We start from the raw sequence: 27422 nt of genomic DNA on the forward strand, positions 1-27422 counted from the left end.
TTTAGCTGAGCCTAGCAATGAAATTCTCTTTTCACTGGGAAGACCAGTGAGACAACTAGGGTCTTGAGTCACCCTTCCACATGACAGACTAGCTCTAGTGATCTGTACTCTCCAACACTCCCTACTTGATACCAGCCTGCTTTTCTCTTTACATATGCTTGATTAGACAATCTCAGGAGGCCAACAACACACAACTTTTAGTGACCAATATATGTCACTCAATATCTAATCGAACAGTCATAATCCAGATTTCTTCCTGCAGCACTTGATTCAGAAGAGGGGGCTAATTACATAAGTCACTGGGGTAAGCAGAAAGGTCACTTCAGAGACCACAGTAGATGAACAGTGCCACTCACCAAAAAGCAGGATATTCACACGTGTGCCAAATGGCGTCAAAGCTCAACAGCTCTGTCTCACTTTGCAAACAGAAGGGCTGAGGTTTCACTCAGTGAGGGCAATCTCATCAGCTAACCACTGCATTTACCAACTCAGATGGATGCCTTCATGTTAAGAAGCCTTGTGTGTTGTAATGATGCTCATTTTGTAATGTGATAATGCCGTTAACTAAAGAGATCTGATGACTATATTCCTGTATGTCTCTTTAAACAAAAGCTCACTGTTGTAATGATTATTGTTTTGTTTCTGATAGTTATATGGCAAGGATTTGTATGCTGTTAATACTTCCTAAATAAATAGTTTAAAAAACACCACAACAGAAGCAGGGCCAGCTGCCTTGCACTCAGATAGGAAGGCTTACCTTAATTCCTGCTCATCTGCAGTTTGGCCTTAGTCTGCATCGACAATTATGTGTCAATATCCCCTAATTCCTTGGTGAAAAAAGATATGTTCTCCCTTCTCTTCTTGCATTTCCTGTACGCATGCATATGTGTACATGTGATTTTTCTAGTACAAAGATTTACTAGGGGTACAAACCTTTAACACCTCAAATATTTAGTATGCTAGGGAGATAGTTATCTGTTTATAAAAATGCCTGTTTAGGATTAGAACTGAACTCTTGACTATTTGGGATAGAGTCTCACTCTTTGCCTGGTCTGCACTGACTGCCCTGAATGAACTGTGCTCAGATTTTAACTAGTGCAATTCAGAAGTGTCTCCTATGCCCTTAAAGTTCACTTTGCACTTCCAGCCTCTCTCATCCCACTGAATCATGGAAGGAAAAATCCTTATGCACTCATTGGAATGTATTTATTTTAACGGGATGGGGAAAGTGGCACTGGAACATTTTTAATAGTGGGGGTGCTGAAAGCCAACCCCTTTGCCACTGTCCAAACACCCCCCAACACACACCCCAGAGTTAAGACTGGCAGCCGGGAGCCCAGGCTGCAGCACCCCCCACACCCATAGTTCCTGCGCCTATGGATGGGGAGGTAAAAACCTCATTTCTAGTGCAAATGCACTAGGAACAGGAGACGGGATATTGAGACAACGGCTCTAATGTTACAGCGCAGACTCAAGTGCACTTCCACTCTGAAAAAGATTGAAAAATATCCTCCTGGGGCTCATTGTTTCTGGTTCCAGATCAACTATACTCAGTTTACAAGTACAAAACTGGGTTGTCTAACTGCCAGCACTACACATTCACCACAAAATAAGAGTCAAGCTAGGTGCTTTCTGGAATAGGCATCCCCACCAGTAATAAGATTCTGCAAGTCAAACTCTGCCTTAAATTACACTGCTCAATCCTATTATGTTCTGTATGGGGAGAGCACAGGTGCAACAAAATGGCAAAATGTGCTCTGGTAATTGGAACTGAATTAACAATTCTGTTATTGATACAGAGACCACAAGAAACTCCAGCTCACTCTCCCAGAACTGGTTCTGACAGGAATAAAATTTAGTGAGAATTATTCGTAGGTTCCAAGGCCAAAAGAGACCATTGTGATCATCTAGCCTGACATCCTGTATAACACAAGTCAGAGAACTTCCCCTCAAAAGCTTCCAGAACATTTTCAGAAAAACATCCAATCTTGATTTTAAAATTGCCAGTGATGCAGAGTCTACCACAACCTGTTCCACTGGCTGATTACCTTCATTGCTAAATAAAGTCACACCTTATTTCCAGTCTGTCTAGCTTCAACTTCCAATCATGGGATCGAGTTATACCCTTCTCTGCTAGATTGAAGAGCCTATCATCAAATATTTGTTCCCCATGTAGGTACTTAGAGACTGTACTCAAATCATCCCCTAACATTCTCTTTGTTAAGCTAAACATACTTAACTCCTATAGTCTGTCACTATATGGCTGGTTTTCTAAACCTTTAATCATTCTTGTGGCTCTTCTCTGAACCCTCTTCAATTTATCAACATCCTTCTTAGATTGTGGACACCAAACCAGACACAGTATTCCAGCAATGGTATTCCAGTACCAAATGAAGCGGTAAAATAACCTCACTACTCCTACTTGAGATACCCCTGTTTATGTAGCCAAGGATTGCATTAGCCCTTTTACTCACAACATTGCATGTTCAGCTGATTATCCACAACAACTCACAAATCTTTTTCAGTCACTGCATCCCAGGACAGGGTCCCTATCTCGTAAGTATGGCCTATTTTCTTTGTTCCTAGATGTAGACATTTATATTTAGCCATATTAAAACGCATAGTTTGCTTGCTCCCAGCCATCCAAGGGATCCAGGTTGCTCAGTATCAGTGACCTGTCCTCTTCCTTATTTACCATTTGCCCAATTTTTGGATCATTTGTGAACTTTATCAGTGATGTTTTTATGTTTTTTCCCAAATCGTTAAACACCATAGAGCCAAGAACTGATCCCTCTGGGAGGAGGTGTCCCACAAATACATCTGCTTGATGATGATTCCCTGTTTACAATTACATTTTGAGACCTCTTAGTAATTCTGAGACCTATTCAGTTCTTTCTGCTATCACCAGCAGCAAACATAGGGAACAGATCAGTTATGGTGCTTCCCATATGTCCCCAGCCCACAAAGCCACAATTCAGAGCAGAACCACATTTGAGACGATTCTGAGAGATAAATTGCTATAGCCCTTTGTCAGAGGCTTCCCCACTGCAGCAAAAGTGCATCTTTCCAAGAAGACGCCTCACCCTTACACACCCCAGGTAATCTGCCTCACTGCCTGGCACTGACTAATCCCAAGGAAATTTCAATTCAAAGAGACACATTAGTGGAGAACTGAAGAAACTGATCCATCATGCACCACTCCTGCTGTGATCCCAAACCCTTTGACACCAAGAGTCTCAGCCAACAGTAAACAACATGGCTAAACCGGAAAACTACTGGGTTTTAATCTTAAAATATATCCAAGATGAACAACTTTTTTTTAACAAAACCTCACAAAACGTTACTGGTGGGCTTCCCCATTTGTCTTTGTCCTATAAGTCCTCGGTGCAGAAAAAAATGAGAAGCAATAGGCTGGTGAGGCAACAACTGCTCTTATTTGTCCTATCTTCTCCATATAGGTCTCTTAAGACACCCTGATTACTAGATTCAGCCAGTCCTTTGCTAAAGCCAGTACAACAGCAAGCTAAACATTAGTTCATTTCTGTATTCCCCACCCATGTCTCTAACAGGCCAGTGACAAATAAACAGACAAGCACCTTAGACATACCAGAGTAAAATCCAGACTAATGAGTAGCTGTGTCACCCCTGCCCTGTAATCTGGGGTGCCCTTTACAATGCCTTGTTGCTCTCAAACAGTCACCACATGTAAGTCACTCCCAGCTATGTCTCTGCATGTGCTGGAGCCAGACAGCCACATCTTGGCTCTTAACAGCCCTAAAAATTATGACTTGGTGACCCCAACACACTCCCAGTTCCAGATTTTCCCTCAGAAATCTATGACCTGTACTGCCCAGCCTTCTCCTGGACAGTACAGATATATTAAATTAGTTATTCCTATTAAGTTTGTTATTTCTTTAAAGGAAATAATATGTACACAACTTGTTACCGAGATACTTCAACTTGAACATACTGGATTAGATAAAACAGCAAAATAAATTGATTAACTACAAAGAGAGATTTTAAGTGAGTATAAGTAACGAGGCGTAAAAGTCAGAAATGGTTACAAGAAAAATAAAGATAAAATGTTTACTAATGCCTAACAAACTGTATTCGAGTCAAGCAAAGTTTCTCAGCTCATGCTCCAGCAGATTAGTGACCAAATTCTCAAATCAGAATCTCTCCCACAGAGTCTAACATCTGCTTCCTTTGTCTCTTCAAATGCAGTGAATGTGATGGGCAGAAAGTAAGAGAGGGTCCCTTGGGGTATTTGTCCCTCCTTTTTATAGTTTCAGTCCCCCTCTTGAAAAACATTTTCATCCAAGAACCAGGAGACAAAGAGAGTCTATGTGGAAGGATAGTCCCTGCTGGTTGTTTCACCTGTTTGAACTTCCTTTGTCTTCCCTTCCTGCTTGAAGGCAGTGCTTATTGCTTAAATGCAAACTAAGCAGAGCACACATTCCTTTGTTTAGGACAAATCTGTTTGCCAACTTCTGTTTGGGCAGGGCTGTCCGGTTTGGAACATGGTTAACACCATAGAGGGGAATCTTATAACTTCACATACAGTGTTGCCACACATTTTACCAGGACAACATTGACCAGCAAATTTTGAGTTTTCAAATGTTATCCTACAAGGCCTACTTGTACAAAGATTATTACAATAGCATATAGGATGTGAATAAAGAGATGTATTCTGTCAGAGCCCCCTAGCAACACACAAACTGTGTAGCAGTTCACAAGACAGTAGACTACTTTTGACACCACAGGATCCAAATTAACTCAGTACATGAGGTGCATATGGATCACACAGATGCTTGCAGTGAATGGAATCCAATTACCAACGCAGATGGCACAGACTGAGAGACTGCATTGCTGGATGTGTGACAACAATTGTTCAAGCTGCTGACTGTGAACCCTGAGGCCAATTTTGGCAGTGCAGAATTCAGCCTCAAGCAGCACAGTCTAACAAAGACTACAGCATGGAGCAATGGTGCTGACCGATGAGGAATCTAGAGGAGAAGGAACTGAATGGCATTAAACACTTGCTTTAGTTGGCACTAAAGCAAAAGTTCAAAGATACCGCTCCCTAAAGAGAGAAGTGAGCATGCAGGGAGGGATTTACTAGGCAATACAAAATCCTTGGTTACAACCCACAGAAGTCTAACCAGTCTGGCCATGTAGATAAATGGGCAATCAAGATCCTAGGGAAGACCACTTCTTTTCAGAATGAGGATTCTCCAAGCCTCAAGCATCCCTCCCTCCCCTTGTTTTCTGGGAAAACTCTCCACCTGCTGAAGGAACTCTGGTCTCTGTTCCTGAAAATACCTGAAGGATCGCTAAAGTAACACTAGGCACTCCTTCTGACCAAGGGAGAATTACACTTGCACTTTCATGTACCCAGCCCCAAGCTGTCCAGAAGCAGAGTAACTTCCCCCTCCCTGTTGCTGACAGCAGAGCTGTTTAAAGCTGATGGACTTGCTTTCATTAGTACACAAGACTCAGCCGTCAACGTATATTTTAATTAAGTAACTGATTTACAGTTTCTACTCTGTTGTCAAGCCTGCAAGTACCATTAGATCAGCAGAGCAGGTCCCAAAACCTCCTCTGTCTGTTATCAAGATTCTGTGGTATGGCTTCCAGCACTTCATGGTTGTTCTCAAAGTCAGCCTGATGGCAGCATGGGAATACCAGTCTACAACAGGAAAGTAAAAAGAAAAAGGGAGTACTTGTGGCACCTTAGAGACTAACAAATTTATTTGAGCATAAGCTTTCGTGAGCTACAGCTCAATTCATCGGATGCATTCAGTGGAAAATACAGTGGGGAGATTTATATACACACAGAACACGAAACAATGGGTGTTACCATACACACTTTAACGAGAGTGACCAGTCCTACCCATAGTAACTGCTCCAGCAACTTAAATTTTCTTGGAGTGTTTTCTACTACATACAGTCTGACATGTAGCTGCTTGGAGAGACAGAGTCCAAGTAAAACGGTCTAGCTAGGATATTAATATGAACATCCTTATTTCAAGCTGTACTAGCATAGCTGCCATCAAAGAGCACCTGTCCTAGGGCAGCAATTCCCTTGCTGCTTTCCTTTCCTTTTCTATTGTCTTAGTAAATCTGGAAGTCCAGGGAAAGGACTTAACAGCCAAGCTGACCTTGAAGTCCAATCAATGAGACCATCTAAACAGAGGACAGGCCCTTTCAACTTCATCATAAGATTCCTGGGAATTTTGAAACATAGCTTCAAAGTGATCCACATTTTCCTTGCCTCATTCCATATCCTACACTATTCATTCAAACCAAGCACCACTCCTCATACAACAAGTGGTGGGTGCAACCTAAAAATCTAGATCAAACAGAATCACCTTGAACTGAAATTCTTTAAAGCGTGGCTGAAGTTTTTAAACCTCCCCTAGAGACAAGACACAGCTTGTGTATTTATTTATTTATTTTTATTAAAGTTATTTAATTCCATCTCTGCTTCGAGTAACTTTTCCACTGTGTTTTGTAGGATGCATCTGGTAGGCTCAGACCTCTTGTTGCAACATCAGAAGATTCTGCAGCATACTCAACTGCAATCCATGGAAATAACAACTTCCCCTACATTTCTAGGAACGTCTAGGGGAAATTGGAAAGATCCCATTGTCTCAAAGGATGCCCTTTGGACGAGTATAACCAATAAACCTGAGGGAAGCTATGCAATGATCATACCCTTAACCCCACTCAAACTTTCAGCTCCAGTTGATAGATCCATGCACCTAATCCTTTGCAGGGGAGAAGGATCTGCTATTAATTGAACACAGGTTAATCTCAACACTGGCCTTTTCCTCCAGTAGATCCTTATAATCCCAATTCTCACACTTAAAACTTCCACCACTACTTACAGCCCTCAAAGTTCCACGTGGTGAGAGCAAGAACTTGTTTTAAAAATTGTTTCCAAGATGAAAACTGCACTTGATTTTGTTCCCCAGTGAAACAGATACCTGGAACAGCTGTCACATGTTACAGAAATTCAACACGGAAAAGATCAATTAGGCTTTGCCTACTCTGGACTTTCGTCGGTAAAACTTTTGTCGTTCAAAGGTGTGAAAAACACCCCCTCCATCCCCCGAACAACAAAAGTTTTACCGACAACAAGCACCGGTGTGAACAGAGCTTTGTCGGCAGGAGCACGCTCCTGCTGACAAAGCTGCTGCTGCTCATTGGGGGTGGAAATTTTTTGTTGGCGAGAGAGCTCTCTCCTGCCGACAAACAGCAGCTACACTGCGCACCTTTTAGCGGCCTGGCTGTAGCGGCACAATTGTGTCGCTAAAAGATGCGTAGTGTAAACATAGCCTAAGACTCATCTCCCAGAAAGCCACTCTGGATTTAGGTGTTCCAGTCAATGGTGTGTCTTCCACATTGCACCTAATAGCGCTCACTGTTAGGAAATTCCCACATATTTAGATTAAGTTTTCTGTTGCCCCATGTATTCCTAACATTTAATTTTAATCTTTCCTTATAAATAAATCCCTCCAGCCCCCCTTTAGCCACTTTCATCAGCCCTCTAACACACATTTGATACATTTGTCAGCATCTTTCTGGTTTTCAATCACCCAAGAGTGATGGCAACATTCAGAGCCTCAGAGAAACACTAGCCCTCAGCCCACACTCCAGAATGAAAGCTCATAGTTCATGAAGGTTTTGTGGCAGTGGACTCAGTCATATTTTTGACACCATGTTGAATTATAGGCTTATAATCATTTACTGCCTCTTTTATCCTTGAGTCTTTCCACAGCATCTCCCTCCCATTGAATGCTAGGATTTCAAATTAGCTTCCCAGAGATGGATAAATGCTCTTATATTTTTCTGGGATAAGATGTGTATTTTAAGTCCTTACCCATTTTACTAACCTTGTCTACACAGGGAGATTTATTGCTGTAATTAGACAGGTATTATACCAGTATAACTCCTTGTGTGGACACTGCCTTTTTTCAATTTCGCTTATGTTACTCTCTTTACTGGGGAATGCCAAACCTCTCAAGTTAGCCTCATCTGCAGTAACAACATGCAGATTTAATCTCTCTTCCAGATCATGAAAATATTGACATTAAACTCAGCTCCTGCAGCAACTCACTGGACACTTAACCTCAGTACATTCCCACTGACTGTTTCCCTTTGCATAGGGTTCCTTTAACCCAACTTCAGTTCACATGACAGTGTCAAAGGTTTCATGAGTAGCTATACCAGATGATGATATAGCTGCCGAATTCTCAGTCATTAGCTTTGCTAATTCCTTCCAAAACTGATCACATTTGTCACAATTTAGTCTTTATAAACCTCCAATGCCGCTTATTGCTTATGGTTCCATTACCCACTTTTGACAGCTTCTCTCTGTGGGTCACACTACCCCATCTGTTGCTTTCTTGATATGCTAAGCATTATGGGCAGAAATTACTCCTTTCTGGTTTTGACAATTTTGCCACATTTGATTTTTTTTTAGTTCTCCAAAATACCTTCACCTATCAACGTCTTCATGGGCTAAACAGCACTGCACATGTTTTTCTCTCTAATGTCAGTGTTTTGGGACTTTCAGAAATAATTTTCAGTGGTTTGCTTTTTGTTAGCCAACACATTTAACACCCTAAGTTGTGCCATTCAGACTCACACATGTGGATAGGTTAAATTTTTCCAAGTATTCTCTCACCTGCTTTCATCAACAGTTACATTTACAAGGCTCTCAGAATAGGCCTTTTCTCTCCCCCACCCTTCTTGTGGAGATACAGATTTATCAGATTTATCATTGATTTCATCACTCATTTATTGATGAGCCTGCTTCCTCTGTGTATTTTCCCCCCAATATATGTTTGTAAGTTCCCTTCTTAAGACTCTTACCCCCTTCAGCAGCATTAACTCATCCTTCCTTTATTATTTACCCCCAAGACTTGACCACATATTGTCTTTTATTTCCATATTTTGTTAGGTTTCTTCATACTCAGATCTTTGAGCCATGCCCTCAAAGTCACACCAGTCTCCTTGTCTGTGTTTTTTAGAGCCATTGTATTCTATGGCATCTAGGGATTCTCTAGCCTTCTCCTACATTCATGCATCACAATACTTCCATCACCTTTACTTAAATTTCTTAGTTTAATTTCTCAAATATTTGCTTTCCTAAAATCCAGGATGATCCTCCTCTGCACTCTCTACATCCCCTCGCCTTACTATGTTGCATCAAAATAGGTTGCTATCATTGGCTCCAACCTACCCTATTATTTTCACATCCTTACTTGGTCCCTTCCCATTAGTCAAGCAGCAGATCCAGGGTGGCTTCTCTTCTGGTTTGAATCATCAGCTTTCTGAATCATAAGGTCATCCTCCAGGTTCCTTAAGAACCTCAGATCTGCGTTCGGTTGTATGGAGTCTTTCCCTCCACTTGATTCATCTGACACAGATATAGACAGAGAGAAGGAAGAGGTTCCCTTTCCCAAATGGGGTTAAATCCAACCTTGACCAAGACCCTCACACAACAACAGGCTTTTTGTACCTCATTACCTCTCTTTTGTCTCACTGTTATTGCACAAGGCCTTTTGATTTAAATGAAAGGTAGCTCGTCAAAACGTCAACAAAGGGCATGGGACTCTCCAAACCCAACACTATGGTTATCTCCACAGTTATGTGCCATAAAGGGTGAGATGGATCAGATACCAGTACTATTCCCAAGGGGCTCAGTATACGTTGCTGCCACAGCAGTAGTGCTTCTGGCAGTGAAACTGGACTGAATCTGGATTGTACTTAGTCCTCACCTGGCTGGATCTGGGTAGATGGGGTGCTCCCGGGACCCTGCTCCGTCATAGCGTGATAACGAAATGAGGGAAGACTCCAGCAGCCTCCTAGAAATAAAAGCAAAAATGTTAATATCTGTAAGTGACCAGCTACATGTCTCCTGCTTCCTTATATCACCAGAGATTATTTGTATGACTGATTCATTGCTATAGACATGCATGGGACTGTACAGACAAACAGGGCCAGTGATAGCTGGCATAAATTTTTGCCATATAAAGATTCAAAGCATACAAGAGTCCCATTATATGGATGGAAGAACTCTCAAAAGGACTCACTCCTGCATGGACAGTAGGACAGTGGGGTGGGAGGAGGTAGTGTTTCATATTCTCTGTGCGTATATAAAGTCTGCTGCAGTTTCCACGGTATACATCTGATGAAGTGAGCTGTAGCTCACGAAAGCTCATGCTCAAATAAATTGGTTAGTCTCTAAGGTGCCACAAGTACTCCTTTTCTTTTTGCGAATACAGACTAACACGGCTGTTCCTCTGAAATCTGACTCCTGCATGGATGTCTCAAGAGAGCTGCAGATGGCAAGCAGTCCAAAGTAGCCAGGCCTGTAATCACGGATGCTGCTTTAGCAGTCTGTCAGGAATTTCTGCCACCCTATTCTAAGGGGCTCATACAGGCCTGGAAGATGCTCTTGACATGGACAAACAGTGTTTCACTGATTCCCTTGCTCGGAAGTCAGGCCACAGGACACCAGAAAGCCTACACTAGTTATGTGTTTATGGGTTTTTCGTTGTTCTTAAACAAAAAACAAAAAAACCCACACCACCACCACCAAAACACCTTGCTTACACGGAGCTCCCCAAAAGCAGCAGCCTCCAATCAACCATGATGGAAAAGCTGAGACAATGACCCTCCCAAATGCAGCACTGTCTGGTCATGGCATGGATGTGTCAGACCAGGGAATAGCTTATTGGCTGGAAACTGTCCATTAACCATCCTGGACTAGCTAGTATTAGAGAGTACCAATTGCTCTATGTTCTGTCAACCACAGAAAAGAGAGAAAAATGCTGCAGTGTAAACTTCACTGAATTTGCACAGCGGGGCAGATTTTCTGTTGCCTTGCTGTCTGCCTAGGCTTGACAGTGATTAAGCTAAACACTTAGGCTCTTCAAGATAATTGTGTTCTCAAACCAAACCTCTATTATGGTTTTAAAATTGACATCTCTGCTTTAAATTATCAGAGGAATTCAAGAGAATCCGAGGTTTCACAGACTGACAATGAATGCTGACAGGTTTCAGTGGTGCCGTGTTAGTCTGTATCAGCAAAAACAAAAAACCCCCCAAAAAACGAGGCATCCTTGTGGCACTTTAGAGACTAACAAATTTATTTGGGCATAAGCTTTCGTGGGCTAGAACCCATTTCATCAGATGCATGGAGTGGAAAATACAGGAGCAGGTATAAATACATGAAAAGATGTGCGTTGCTTTACCAAGTGTGAGGTCAGTTTAACGAGATAAATCAATTAACAGCAGGATACCAAGAGAGGAGAAATAACTTTTGAAGTGGTAAGAGAGTGCCCATTACAGACAGTTGACAAGAAGGTGTGAGTAACAGTAGGAAGAAATTAGTTTTGGGGAAATTAAGTTTAGGTTTTGTAATGACCCAACCACTCCCAGTCTTTACTCAGGCCTAATCTGATGGTATCTCGTTTGCAAATTAATTCCAGCTCTGCAGCTTCACCTTAGAGTCTATTTTTGACGTTTTTTTTGTTGAAGAATTGCCACTTTGGGGTCCGTTATTGAGTGACCAGAGAGAGAGAAGTGTTCTGCTACTGGTTTTTGAATGTTAGGATTCCTGATGTCAGATTTGTGTCCATTTATTCTTTTGCGTAGAGACTGTCCAGCTTGGCCAATGTACATGGCAGAGGGGCATTGCTAGCACATGATGGCATATATCACATTGTAGATGTGCAGGTGAACGAGCCCCGGATGGTGTGGCTGATGTGGTTAGGTCCTACGATGGTGTCCCTTGAATAGATATGTGGACAGAATTGGCACCAGGGTTTGTAGCAGAGTTTGGTCCCTGGGTTGGTGTTTTTGTTGTGTGGTGTGTAGTTGCTGGTGAGTATTTGCTTCAGGTTGGGGGGCTGTCTGTAAGCGAGGGCTGGCCTGTCTCCCAGCATCTGTGAGAGTGAGGGGTCACCCTTCAGGATAGGTCGTAGATTCTTGATAATGCGCTGGGGAGGTTTTAGTTGGGGGCTGTAGGTGACGGCTAGTGGTGCTCTGTTACTCTTTGTTGGGCCTGTCTTGTAGTAGGTGACTTCTCGGTACCCTTCTGGCTCTGTCAATCTGTTTCTTCACTTCACCAGGTGGACACAAATTGGACATCAGGAATCAGAACATTCAAAAACCAGTAGAAGAACACTTCAATCTCTCTGGTCACTCAATAACGGACCTCAACAAAAAACCCCCTTCAAAAACAGACTCCAAAGTGAAGCTGCAGAACTGGAATTAATTTGCAAACGAGATACCATCAGATTAGGCCTGAATAAAGACTGGGAGTGGTTGGGTCATTACAAAGCCTAAACTTAATTTCCCCAAGACTAAATTTCCCCCTACTGTTACTCACACCTTCTTGTCAACTGTCTGTAATGGGCACTCTCTTACCACTTCAAAAGTTATTTCTCCTCCCTTGGTATCCTGCTGTTAATTGATTTATCTCGTTAGACTGACCTAACACTTGGTAAAGCAACCCACATCCTTTCTTGTATTTATACCTGCACCTGTATCTTTTACTTCATACATCTGATACAGTGGGTTCTAGCCCACGAAAGCTAAAGCCCAAATAAATCTGTTAGTCTCTAAGGTGCCACAAGGACTCCTCGGGTTTTTTTTTTTTGGTTTTTTTTTAAATGAATGCTGAGTTACCTAGGCACTGGGTTACTTTTCCAGAGATTCAAGTTCTGTTATTTCTCCTGAAGAGCACATAACTCAGTTCCCAAAGAAGCCACAATTCCTGCCACTGCTGCATGGTGTCACCCCTGAGCACTGTAGCATCCCTTCCCCCTTCCCCCCCCCAAAAAAACCAAAAAAAACCCAACAACCTCAGCCCCTGGCTCTCTCCTCCCCCCAGGTAAGGAATGTCACATGCACTCCACTGAGCATTCTCAGAGAATCTGCAGTAGTCTCGAAGATTATCTGCATGGATTAATTCAAAGAACAGTCATCAAGTACCAGCATGTTCCTCCAAAGGGTAAAGCGTTCTGAATTTAGGGATAGCAAAACCACCCTGGTTATCACCATGTCTCAGACCCACCTACCTTCCCTACATGCACTCTAAGGCCACATCCAAATGCCATGTATAAAAGTTCAGTTGCCATGAGCAGTGGTTGATTTTAAGCTTCAGCACTGGTTTTTGGTTACCTTGTAACTTTGTCCTGTCAGATTATCAAGAGTGATAAAAGTGTGCTCTTGACATCAATGTAAATAAGGATGGCAGAGATGCCCTGCACCTAAAACCACTAATGTCAAAGCGATTTGTTTTATTAGTTAAAATAACTTGTTCCAAGCTAAAGCCCTGAGGACCAACTTGCAGTTTAGCTTTTATTTTCATAGCCAGATAAATGGGTCCAATAATTAAGGCACTGTTATCATCATCATCAATAATGCCTCCATGGTCTGCGACACTAATATTGTTACCTACAATCCCCAAGGAGACTGTGGTGCCTGCTTTTAAAATGATACACTTTCATAGTCCTTAGAATTTAAACTCCAGACCTTAAATCCACATAATGGACTAATGGATCACTCACCACCACCCCCTTTAGAATATGCCCAACACTGGGAACCTGAAAGCAGAAATTAATGATCCCTTGGTCAGAAACAGCTGCCCCTTGGAAGACCTAGTCTAGGAGACAAAGACTGGGTTTATTTTCATTATTAACAGAGGGGCTAAAGCAGTCCAAAGTACTGTCAGTGCTAACAGCATTACTAGTAATTCTGTTATAGGTAGAAAAAGATGATCCCTGAAGGAACAGCAGCTGCAACAAGTACTAGCCACTAAACAAAACAGTTTTCAGAGTAACAGCCGTGTTAGTCTGTATTCGCAAAAAGAAAAGGAGTACTTGTGGCACCTTAGAGACTAACCAATTTATTTGAGCATGAGCTTTCGTGAGCTACAGCTCACTTCATCGGATGCATACCGTGGAAACTGCAGCAGATATTATATACACACAGTATAATGTCTGCTGCAGTTTCCACGGTATGCATCCGATGAAGTGAGCTGTAGCTCACGAAAGCTCATGCTCAAATAAATTGGTTAGTCTCTAAGATGCCACAAGTACTCCTTTTCTTTAAACAGTCTGACATTTTCACACAAAAATTCAGGTTGCACCTCCTCTTGAAACCCTTCACTTGGCAACGCTTGATTCAAGTGTCCCTTCTGGAGCACTGAGCTCCCTTCCCCCCTAGTGCTGCCCAGATCCATAGCAGGCTAACACTAGGCTCTGTTGAAGCAATTGCTCCACAATCTCTGTCTAGACAACATGAAATTGTCACAAATGACATCTAAAGTACAATTAGCAAAGAAACTGCAATTTCCACTCTCCTCCCCCGCTCACGGGGAGAATCACACATTAACATCCTCCAGATTGTCAATCAATGCCTCGGTGATGAAGATTAACTCTGCGCACACTAGGAGACGCTTCAAGCCCAACTTGCTAAAATAGGCTTTTTTTTTTTAAAACACCACAAGGAGATATAAATTGCCTTCTGTTCGGCAGCACTCTCTGTTGTGATCTCAACGGACTGCCTGCCTGCCAGACATCAGCACCCCAGGAAAAGGTTTTGGAACTATCATTTTACCCCGCACAATATTACTCAGGGACTGCAAACAGAAGCAGTCGTCAGGAAGAGGAAAAAGGGAACTGGAAGCCTAAGTTATCGGACAACACAATTTAAACAGAATAAAAAAGGGAGAGAGGGACAAGGCAGGAATAAGCTTTTCCACCAAGCTGCTCTCACCTGGGAGCACACTGATCAAAAGAGGAATGGGCAGCTACAGACAGTAGCAAAGGAAGTGGGGAGGAAAAGAAAAATGGGAACTGCAGGGCAGCTAAGCATCCCAAGAATGTTTTTATGTCTCCAACCCTCTGAGCAGTTTTGATTTTCATCAGCCACCAGAGCACTAGTGAGTTTCTTTAGCATGGAGCAGCTGAGTGCCAGAAGCCGTAGCTTTAAAAAACCCAGCACAATCCCCTCATGTTACAGCAGGAGTTAGCAGATTAATTTCTCCCTACTATCCTCATACTCTCCCCGCTGGCAGCAAGACTTAATCACCCAGGCCACTTGGGACAGAATGACTGATTCAAAGAGAGGACCACTCTGCCAACTTCTTTACTATTCTTTTCGGCATTCAGTCTTGCATCTTCCCACAAGGACAGTAGGGCTCAAGAAACCTATGTGGAGGTGGAATTGAAGCAGGACCATGGATCATATCCTCCCATTCCTCTCAGCTCACAACTATCTGTCAGAGCTCTTGGATTCTGACCCCTGTGGATGCAGAGTACCATACACACTGCTCTATATACAAATCCTATGGAGAACTAAACGGTATTCAATCATAGAATATCAGGACTGGAAGGGACCTCAGGAGGTCATCTAGTTCAACCCCCTGCTCAAAGCTGCTTCCCACTATAAAAGGGGAGGTTTAACCCAGAAAGGTAACAAAGAAGAGTTGAATCCCCACAACAAGTGAGGCATCGAGAGCTGCCCAACATCACCTCCTGCTCATCCTCAAATGCTGCGCCCAGATATTTAAAGGGGGTTGCATAATTAATTCCTATGGACCTGGAGACCAGCATTATGGGATGAATGGCTATGTCAGACCGAAATCTTATCCAGACCATATGATCTCCTCAAGGGCAGGCAGCATTTGTTTTTCCAAAAACCTTCACATTTTAGTCTCTTCTCTTCACAGAGCAGATTTCAGCCTACTTAGATTCATAGATTCATAGAAGGTTAGGGTTGGAAGGGACCTCAGGAGGTCATCTAGTCCAACCCCCTGCTTGAAGCAGGACCAATCCCCAGTTTTTGCCCCAGATCCCTAAATGGCCCCCTCAAGTATTGAACTCACAACCCTGGGTTTAGCAGGCCAATGCTCAAACCACTGAGCTATCTGTCTACAGCCACGCAAGCAAACAGGGATCTTCAACCACCACCCTTTGTAGCTAGCCCGATTTCACAGCTCTTGGGAAAAAGTGAAATTTCATAACTCTCTTGGATCAGACACAACCTATTCAAGCTCAAAGAAAGAAGAGCTAGTAAACAACTCTACAGGTTCCTTGAAAAGGACCTAATTTAGGAGATTATTGTTAGTGGAACCCTTGTCAGTCCTGCTTCAGTACTCGGGAATCTGAAAGCTAAAAAGCTCCAGAGTCTGAAATGTTAAGTCCTATAGTTCTCAACCTTTTTGGGCTCAGGACCCATTTGTAAACCTTGATGGCCCGTCGCAACCCAGTAAATAGCTTTAGTACAAAAACCATCTGGCTTACTCAATATTTCTTACCCATGATAAACAATATACTCCTTAAGTACTAAAAAAAGTACACAGTGCGTACCACAGTGCGTACCACAGTGACAGCTCCTGACCCATGGGGCTGGCTGGGCTCATCTCCCTGCTGGGGTCATTGTGACCTCAAGGATCCCTTAAGTTTCAGACAGGGAGGTTTAAGTTGGATGTTAAGAAAAAAAACTTCCTGTCAGGATGGTTAAGCACTGGAATAAATTGCCTAGGGAGGTTGTGGAATCTCCATCACTGGATATTTTTAAGAGCAGGTTAGACAAACATCTGTCAGGAATGGTCTAGATAGTATGCAGTCCTACCATGAGTGCAGTGGACTGGACTAGGTGACCTCTCAAAGTCCCCTCAAGTTCTATAATTCTCTGATTCTATCTCTGCCCGTCAGGTTTGGCCAATTTGAGTGGCACTGTAATCTGACATGTCTGGTTGTAACATCTCTCATTCAAATTTGGCCCAGCTGGTCCCCCATCTTCATGACAGAGGAGTGGCTGAGCCAAACCTTGGCAGTGCTGCAATCCCATGTACCAGGTTTCAACACCTGGAGCGGGGAGCTGAGCCGAGTCCAGTCAAATACACAGTATCAGAGCTGCTACCATAGAGCAAGTGGGGGGCAGCCCTCCTTGGTGACTTTCAACCCCTCCCCTCCCCCTAGGGGCAGGACCCAACCCCATCACCACCACCAGGGCCTCCCACACAACCCTTTGACACATCCTGGCAACCTAATTTTGGGTCATGACCCACAGGCTGAGAAACACTGTTCTAGTTTATTTCAGTTTTTGCATGGTTTAAGATAACCCAAGTTTGTGACTGGCATCTGAACTGGATTATCACTTAACAGCACTGCTCAGGCATAAGCAAACAGGGTCAGAAGAGTAGGAAGAGACATCCAGCGCAGAACAGCACGCTTGATTTTACTAGTCCTAAATCACCACCAGTAGGTGAATATGTAATCTTAGCCATCTAGTGATGGAAACGTGCCTTAGCAGTCATGATGATTTATGGAACCTATGTACAACTTATGAATTTGGTTGATATGAAAGCACTGCATCATGGAATGCCTCAATGTATAGTGAGTCAACCATGGAGTGACAGGGGCTGTGTCACATACCTGTTAGACCAGAGACAATGGCTGGTCATTAATCTTAATGGTCCTCTATTCAAGCGGAAACACCTTGGGACAATGGGTTGGCTGAAGCAAGGAGAGCCAGTTCTCTCCAAATTGGGAAGGGGGAAGAGGAAAATCCTCTGCAACAGAGCAAAGAAACTAAGGTGTTGATGCTAGCCTGTAAAAACAACAGAGACTGGATTGCTCAGACACAGAAAGCTCTGGGCAGGAGAGAGGAAGACATTGGTATGGGTTTATAGCAGGGGCATCTTGTTTAAATATGGGACAAACCAAGGAAGTCGGAAGTTAGCTGACCTCAAGAGAGACACTATGATTCTTAACAGAAGCCACATGAAGGGAGATCCTAGACACCGCAGAGGACTCGGTCCTAAGCCCAGAGAATGCTCCAGAGTCATGAGGAAACTGAGGCAGGGAAATACATACAGGTGTGTTTTTTATTTTGTCTAGATCTGTGTATTTGTCATGCTAAATAAAAGATAATGGTGTTTAGAATCCTGGGCAAAGTCTGTATCTGCTTGCTTCACTCTCACATACCCCTGAAGAGTTAAACTGTGAACACAGAACACCCACACGGCAAAGTTCTGGAAGAGGGTGCGCTTAAACTACTCAAGCTCATGCTCAAATAAATTGGTTAGTCTCTAAGGTGCCACAAGTACTCCTTTTCTTTTTGCGAATACAGACTAACACGGCTGTTACTCTGAAACCTGTCCTTAAACTACTCTGAAATCAGCACTGGTCATAGGAGGCCATGGGCAGCTGAACCATATGGTCTCATTCCTGTGAAGGTGGGACACACAGTATGCCTGTGCTCATAAAATGTCCCAGAGGGGCCACAGGAGGAGTGGTGTAGCCTACTCAGCTCAAGAGAGGTTTAAAGCACACATGGAGAGGTTCAAAGCACACATGTCCCAACACAGGTAGCCTGGAGAGTGTCCAGCAGAGGGAGCTTTGATAGGACTGTGTGTGTGGCAGCAGTTCTCAGAGTTACATTTTCCCTGTAGCACCTTAGCCCTTTGACTTTTTATGGTCTTCAGTGACTAACAAGAATTGGTGGTTGCTTTTCCCCAACCCTATCTGGCCATTCTGTAGTCCATCTGTCAGACTGTGTACACAGAGCACCTTTCTGCAGTAAAGGTTTCTTTCTTTAAACGGGGTAGGTGGAAGCAGAAGTATAGTGAGTCCAGTACACAATCAAGCCAGTTTTCCAAATTCAGGCCCCAGTCTCTCCAGACCATCATTCCGGGGAGGACCCCACACTCAATAGCATTGGAGTGGCATGTTATGGTAGCATTTGGGGTTGGGGGAGGAGGGGAGTTGAGGAGGGAGGAACACCTTCTGAATTACCCTGGGCCATTCCAAACATACTAGCAGAATCCAGCCCTCAGGCAGAGAAATAGATTGGTTACGGGGAAAGAAGAGACTGAAGAATGCATTTGCAACAGTACAAAAATGTAGTCATATGGAGAATGGCGCTGCCAAATAAGAGACCTATAGGAATTAAACTTTAAAAACTTTCTACTCAAGAGGAGATGAAAGAACACTAAACCTTCTGCCAGGATGGTGGAAAGTCTCAGACACAGAAGGGGAAAGAGCACACTGACAAGAAGAATGAGGTATGGACTATATCAAACACATACATATATATTTATTTAAGTCTGCAGGGACAGAGATCCTTGGATTTGAATTCTCTGTAGAAAAAAGTTGGGGGAAAGGAGGACACAAAAATCCCTTCCCCTGTCTCTGAGCGAAATAGGGCTAATGCTCCAAAATTCACCAGATTTTGTTAAGTGAACTGAGGTGTTGATTTGCAAAAAGAAAAGGAGTACTAGTGGCACCCTAGAGACTAACAAATTTATTTGAGCATAAGCTTTATTTTCCACTGCATGCATCCAATGAAGTGAGCTGTAGCTCACGCAAGCTCATGCTCAAATAAATTTGTTAGTCTCTAAGGTGCCACAAGTACTCCTTTTCTTTTTGTGGATACAGACTAACATGGCTGCTACTCTGAGGTGTTGATTGTATCCCAACAGCAGTTCTACTCTCTGGCTCAAACATTAACCTCTGTTTAACTGTCTGATGCCACAAAAGCCAAGCAGCATCTCTGGTGGAGCTCCTCGTATTCCCTTGGTGAGTGTTGTGGGCACCAGGAAGAGTGATTAATTCCTCAAGTGACCCAAGGTTGCACTCAATCTGCTAGGTCGCTTGCAGACAAAGGCCATAAATCAGAACAGGAGATGAGTGAGCATTATGCAGACATCCCTCATCATACAGCACCCAGAGAGTGATTAATGGACTGGTTTGCAAGTGATGGGAAGCATGCCTCTGTGATGAACATGCTAAGGACTGAGAACAGAGCTGAGAACATACTGTTTAGTTTGGCAAGGACTTTGCAAAGTTGGAGACTACCCAAGTGAGAGACCGTCCACTTTGCATTTCAGGTGCTGGAGTTCTTTTGAGACTGGGGGGAGGGGAGAGAGGAAAACCTAAGTAACTAACAGAGACTGATTATTACGGTTGCTATTTACTCCATGTTTGTAGTTCTGCACTCAAGAGACTGGAAAAGCACCAAGGCCAGATTAAAGGCACAGGCACGATACGCCTGTGCCTGGAGTGACCTGGTTGTATCAGAAATTCAGTTTTACACTTTTTAAAATAAAACTTTCTAGTCCTCATGGTTTGAAGAAAAGCTTGAAAATGTGCCAGAATGTAACCAAGACAGTGATGTCTACTCGAGCACGCAAACTCTGCTGGAAAGAGCAGCCCTCAGAGCGGTGAATAGCTCCATACATCTAACTGGTGTGTTTGCTTCGAGACCCACTCCTCTGAGAGGTCACCACCACCAGCACTCACAGAGGACTCTGTTTTGCAGTAGAAAAGTTTCGCAGGCTCAGTCCGCCAGCCCGAGCATATATACCTCAGATTGGGGGGCAAGCACTGGAGGCTTCCTACCTCTCTGGAGGGGATGGAGGAAGAACTGCCTTTCCTGAGTGGGAGGGGAGCCCCGCTGTTGTTCCTAAGGGGCCCAGAGCTGTGGGAGAGCTGCTCAGGGATCACGTCAACGTGTGCCCAGAGCCCCAGCCTTGTCTGAACTCAGCCCCACGAGACATTTTATAAATAAAAAACACGTCTATGGACCTTCTGCCAGCATCTAGGCCACTTACCCCAGCTTTTCCCTGGGAGGGGATTTCAATTCGATAGAATTCAAAACAAAAAAAATTTGTCACTTTCTTGGCAGATAATAAACCCTGCTTGCTCCCTGGACTTCAGTTCCGGCAGGTGCTTTCTCAAGAAAAACAGTGGGAACAATTACACCAGCGCAAAGGCAGCTATTTTGAGCAATCTGTTAAATATGTATGTTGAGGGGGGGAGGGGTGGGGGGAGAATCTTTAAAATGCATGTTAGTTACTCAACAGACCAGAATGGTTCAACTGGAGAAAGCCAGAGTCATAGATATTTTGGTTAAATTCATATTTATTGAGGTCTCTCTCCATTCGCTCATGCTCAGAGCCGGCCTGGGCTCAAGGCCCTGGGGAATCAGTGCTCAGCTGTAACTTCTCCAGTCAGGAAGCCAGTCTAGAGGAGTCAGGGTATTGCTTTCCAAGAGATGCAAGATATTTGCCTTTCCTTTTCCCCCTTTATAATTAATCTGAGAATGGACTATCTAGTTTAGTTTATGAAAAACGTAAATCTGGATATGTTAAGCAAGTCATGTGTTTGATTCAGCTGACCTTCCAATTTTAATAAATCTGTTTAAGATTATTGTTGTATGGGCAATCTCATGCAGACTCCTCAAGGAGAAGAGGACCCATAAACTCAGAGGAGGTGCTGATGGGTTTCCCACAGCTTCCAGAACCTACATCCCCTCTTAATCTTAGTCAAGGGGCTTGGACAGAGGCTTCCACTCTAAGTGGCTTGTATTGCCAACAGTCGGCAAATACGAGGGGAGAAGCAAAAAGGCCCAGGTGGAGACTAGAGCTATGGGGTAGGTTACAGGCCACTTTCCCTAAATTCACACATGTCTAAGTACATCATTTGGGGAAGGTTTCACTTGCTCATCAATCCTGTGCAACTCTTGTCCTTTGAAAGGGAAAGGAATGTTGGAGATTTAAGATAGTAAGGTAGTGGGGCTGATCTATATTACATGAACAGAATTTGGCACAGATCAGAGAGTTAACTCCAAAGAGGGCCGGTCAGACCTTTTCAAATTCAATGCACATACGAAGCACAGCCAAATCTGCTCTCCATCCAAGAAGGATAATTGGGGCAATTTGGATCAGTTTATAATGTATTAATTTGGCCTCAGGTAGGGGAGAAGATTCGTGCTAATCACAAGAGGTTGGAAAGTCCAGGTTTCTCATTCTATCAAAGGGGAAGTTTTGACAGCCTGAGCTTATTCTTCCACTCACTGCAAGAGCTGATGGAGGAAGATTGTCAGCATGGAGATCTATTGAGGAAGCCTGCCCTACCAGAAGAAAGAGGAGAAGGGGGAAGAGCCTGAGCCTGTGCGAGTGGGCCTCAGCTTTCTCACAAATCTGGAAACAAGAGCATAGATGGGAACAAGCCCAGCTTTTAGATACACAAGAGCAACTCTGCAGCAGGAACCGAGAGTAACCCCTATTAGTCACTGTTAGAGGGAGGGAGAATCAGTTTTTCCCACCAACCCTCCATAATAAAGAATCAGAGTAAAGAGCAGCAGCAGTTTATTCCTAAAATAGGAAGCTACAGTGGGTGCAAGGAAGCTTGCGTAAGAACAGTTTCACTTAGAATGGTGAGTCAAAACTGAAACAATTGGGAGAGGGGCAGACCTGATCTTTCCCCATCAGCAATGATGCACCACCACAGTGGGGGTGGACTGGCCTATGGAACATGCTGGCATTTCTTTGGTAGTCTCAGAATAGCTAAGTTTGGCACCTGACATCTCATGAGCAGGGACTCTTGATTGCTCCAAACTGGGGCAATGCAGGAATTCAACAGTTCCAGGGGCTTGAGAAATAGGTTACTTGTAAGCATGAGGAAATCTGGAGATGGAGGAGGGCTGTAGGTTGGAAACAGTTAATAGAACAGAGTTAAAACAAAGGTGTAACTAAATGAGAGCATACTACAAGAGTGAAATGGGCACAAAGTTGGAAAGGGTAATGAACAGTGTGACTGCAGATTAGGATAGGGTTTCCAAATATTGTGTTCTCTTCCTCTCTTGTCTATTTAGAATGTAAGCTCTTCGATGCAGGGATCTGTTTTATTTTTGTATTGGCTCTCTGCGAACATGCTTATGTATGAGCATCCTTAGTAAGTTAAGTTTCTAGTACTTATGCAAACAAAAGCTTCCAAACGTGATCCAACGCAGCTCAGAGTGGTATGGATGGTCCATTCCTATAAAGTAGTAGTTGACTCTGAAGTCTAATGACCATTTAAACATCAGCATTCTAGAGTGATTAACTTCTCCATAGTTAAGGTTACAATGAAAGTGCCACTATGAACCCAATTCTGGTCCTACTTTTCTCAAATCCACAACAATACTGGCTTCAGAAGTGTAAGTTAAACCAAGGCCAAGGTGGAACTCCACCACCAAACCTGATGAAAACACAAATTTATAACTAACATTTGGGGCTCAGAACTCTAGGCCCCTTTCAGTACAACATCTATGCAACTGGCTGTGGCAACAATTGGGAGTGCAAGAGTCCAGCGTTCACCATACAGGCATCCAGGGACTGCCCATTTCAGGAGGCTGCTTACTATAAAGAAGGGGGGGGAACTACTGTTATTTATTATTTCTATAATCATCTTCCAAGGAAAAGAAAACACAGAGAAAGGCAGCGGAGGGGGGTTAACCGAAAAAAGAGTAAAACAGCCAGCTAAAACTTGGCCAGAGAATTGCAGCAGCTCAGGGAAGAGGAGGGGTACAGAGGAAATTAAAAATAGAACTGAAGGGAGGAGAGAGGCTAAGGCTTTGTCTACACTGCACTTTCGTTGGTAAAACTTTTGTTGTCAGGGGGCATGAAGAAAAAAAACACCCCCAAATGACAAAAGTTTTACCGACGAAAAGCATCGGTATGGACAGTGCTTTGTCGGCGGGAGAGCTCTGTCCTGCTGACAAAGAGCGGCTACACAGCACAACTTTTAGCAACACAGCTGTAGCAGCACGGCTGTGTAGTGTAGACATAGCCTTAGCTGAAAGACAAAAGCTGAAGAGGGCAAAAAAAGTGGGAAATTAAAAATGATCCTACATCAAGGGGAGGACAGGAAGACTGTGAGAGGAAGGGAAAGTGAATCCACCTCACCCCCCCTCCAACTTTCTGTGGGGGTTCCATGGGGGATCTCTCCTTGGTCCCCTTCTCTTCTCCCTCTATGCCTTATCTCCGAGTAATCTCATCCACAAAAAGAAAAGGAGTACTTGTGGCACCTTAGAGACTAACCAAGCTCAAATAAATTGGTTAGTCTCTAAGGTGCCACAAGTACTCCTTTTCTTTTTGCGAATACAGACTAACACGGCTGTTCCTCTGAAACCTCTCATCCACAAACAAATTCATCTATGCCGAGAACTCACAGATCTAACTCTCTACTGCCGACCTGTCCAAGCTAAAAATCTTGCCCTGTCTCTTTCATATCTCTTTGTCCCACATCTAACTCAAGCTTAGCATAGCTAAAACAGAGCTCTTGATCTTCACCCCCAACCTCTCTGCCTTGTCACTGTTCTCAATTACTGTCAACACAACCACCACCCTGCCTGTAACCTGGGCATCATCTTTGATTTAGACCTCTGGCTAGGTCCTCATATGCATGCTACATCTAAATCTAGTGATTCTTTCTGCATAACATTTATAAGTTACGGCCATCCCTATCCATCCACACAGCTAAAACTGATCCAGGCTCTCACTATCTCTATTATTGCAACATCCTTCTCTTTGCCCTTGACAGATGCAATCTTGCCCCCACTTATATCCACTCACAATGCTGCTTCAAAGATAGTTTTCTTAGCTTATCACTTTAAGCATGTCATCCCTCCCTTTGAATCTCACCACAGGTTCCTCCTCCTTTCTCACATCAAACTGTCTTCACTGTCAAGGAAGCCCTTCACAGCCCATCCCCACCCTAACTCATTCACTATTGAAATGTCAAGTCCTGTCTCCAATCAACCCAGGTGCCACCCTCCATTACCCACCCCTGCTCAATTTTTCCAACAAGCACCTTCCTGGTTTCTACTATGCTGCCCCTCACATTTGAGAGAAACTCCCCCTAAACATCCACAAAGTTACCTCAGCCTTCTTCAGATCCCTCCTTAAAACTCTCCTTTGTGTGATACTTACACAAAAAAACTGGACAACTGTTAGGCCTCTAGTGTGCTGAGACCACTCACCACTGCCCGTCATGTTGACTATACTCCTATGGTTTCCTTGTACTCCTGTGTGTTTATCTTTTGTTTGACAGCTCCACATACAGCAGCCAGCAGTGCACACTGCTTTACCCCTCCCTCTCCGGTCACAAGGCAAAGGGCCACCTCTCCCCATATTACAGCTTTGCACAACTGGTAAGTTTTGCCTTTTTTGAAGCATTCTGTAGTGGGTTCAGCTGGAGACAGAATAGCAGACTGTAGTGCTTATGGTTTGTCTAATCATTCCTAAAACAGCAAATCCAAAATGTGAGAAAGCTTGATCTTGTGGGTAAGGCACTGGAATGGAACTCGAAGATCTGGATCCATTTTCCTGTTTGATCTTGGGCACATCTTTCAGTACAGGGATTCTAAAATGGGGTTGGGACTGCTCAGGGGGTCGTGAGGTTATTACCTGGGGAGTCGCGAGCTGTCAACCTCCACCCCAAACCCCACTTTGCCTCCAGCATTTATAATGGTGTTAAATATATTAAAAAGTGTTTTTAATTTATTGGGGGGGGTCTCACTCAGAGGCTTGCTATGTGAAAGGGGTCACCAGTACAAAAGTTTGAAAACCACTAATTTAGTATCTGTGCCTCAGTTCCCCACCTATAAAATGGGGATACGATATTATTACTTCCTTTCTTCCACTCTTTGTCTTTCTTGCCTATTCAGTTTATAGGCTCTCACTAGGTGTTCATACAGCACACGGCATTTAGCACAATGGTGCCCTGACATCAGTGGATACTTGCGTCCATAGATATATAGAGGTGTCAACTACAAGCCACAGCTTGATCGGAGTGGTCTGGTCATTGGCATCAAGCATTACATGATGGGACTCAGACTCTACTGGCTTTGCCTCCATATCAAGGTGTAAAAGAGTGACTGTATTCTGCTCCATTTTATGTATAATAGTTACCCTTGGTTGGGTAAAAGCAGGATTGCTCCCTCTCTATCAATTTGGCTTAAACACCAGACTGCTCCTAGCCTGAGACAATCATTGCCTTATCTGCAGTTTGGGCTTGAGAAGTGATGTGGAAGAATTTCTTGCTTATTTTTAACATAAATGTACCCCGAGGCTAGAGACATGAGAGGCATGCATACAGATCTACGTAATTGTTCAAGACAGACTTGGCAAGGAGAATATTTACAACTCCGTTTAAAAGGTGACTAGCCAGCCTCTATCACAAGCTGCCAGGCATTCCTCAGACAAGAGGAAAAAATCACTTAACATGGATTATAGAGCAGTCTCCTAGGGAAGGAGTGAAAGCTATTTAAAGTGAGCAAAGCCCTAGAGAATACAGACTATAGGGACACGCTTGCCCTGCCCTCAGGGCCAGGGGTGTGGCGGGCATGACAAATTAAATGGCACTGGATGGGGTTTTTTTTTGTAGTTCTAATTCACTTTATTCTATGAGCCCACTTTCATTAAAGAAGCAAAGCATTTGCTTCTTCCTTGTAGCCTAGGGTGACCAGATAGCAAGCGTAAAAATCGGGATGGGGGCGAGGGGGGTAACAGGCGCCTTTTTAAGAAAAAGCCCTGAGTATCGAGACTGTCCCTATAAAATCTGGTCACCCTATTGAACTCCCAACAGAGCCTTCACATACAAGCCAACACCACACATTCCTTCCCACTCCCTATCCATGACACACATTTTCCCCATAGATTTTTTTTCTCTACTGTAATGGGAAACACTTGCAAACCCATATAACTGAGAACAGAAGCTGTAATTTAGGACTCAGGGAAAAGAAAAGAAAAAAAAAAGAAAAAAAAAAGAAAAAAAAAAGAAAAGAGAAAAGGAGTCTCAAACCACATTTTCTTCTTGTTTCATATTCTCTGTGTGTATATAAAGTCTGCTGCAGTTTCCACGGTAAACATCTGATGAAGTGAGCTGTAGCTCACGAAAGCTCATGCTCAAATAAATTCGTTAGTCTCTAAGGTGCCACAAGTACTCCTTTTCTTCTTTTCTACAGGCATTCAAAGAGACATTTGGATACTGTAATGAGCTGCAGGAAAGCAGTGAGCAGCAGCAACATTACCCCCTTGTGGCAGGAAGGCAATATGGAAACCAAATAAAGTCTAGGAAATCTAAAGGGAAACTAGCTGGATGAGATGTTTCTTTGCAGATCTCAAGGCATAAAAGACATTTGCAGACAGGAATCTGCATGTTCCTGAGGGGAGCACAGAAAACATGGGAACTGGGAGACATGGGCAGAAGAGTCAGTACTCTCAAGCCAGCACATGACTCTCTCTAACTCGTTCCCACATCTTCTCATCCCCCAATACTGCTCCTGAGCTCTGCACAGCACCGCCAGAAGCAGCAGACAAAGCTTAAGTGGGTTTGGCTTCATCTCCCATCAGGAACATGAAAAGCATTCACAGCTGTCCCACAGAAAGGGAAAGACACACATTGGCAAAACACTTGTGGGGAGTGCAGGCAGTTAATGCACTGAACTTCATGCTCGTATTTACTTTCTCATCCGAGCTCAAGCAGCACTGGTGTCACAATCCGGACCACAGCCACTTGGTGCCTAAAGCACTGGCCGAACGGAGAGGACAAAATCTTATCCAA

The 27422-nt window shown here is 43.6% G+C and overlaps 1 protein-coding gene across 4 annotated transcripts in view; it reads right to left on the minus strand.

Annotated features, from left to right (window-relative positions):
* Positions 1-27422, minus strand: part of AMBRA1 (autophagy and beclin 1 regulator 1) — a 203730-nt gene that overhangs the window by 136949 nt on the left and 39359 nt on the right. For all 4 annotated transcript variants that reach the window (XM_048852666.2, XM_048852664.2, XM_075129561.1 and 1 more), the window contains one exon: positions 9789-9875. In XM_048852666.2, the coding sequence (XP_048708623.1) occupies positions 9789-9875 (87 nt within the window). The remainder of the gene's footprint in view (positions 1-9788; positions 9876-27422) is intronic.

This window comes from Caretta caretta, chromosome 6, assembly GCF_965140235.1.
Source record: "Caretta caretta isolate rCarCar2 chromosome 6, rCarCar1.hap1, whole genome shotgun sequence".
Lineage (NCBI taxonomy): Eukaryota > Metazoa > Chordata > Testudines > Cheloniidae > Caretta > Caretta caretta.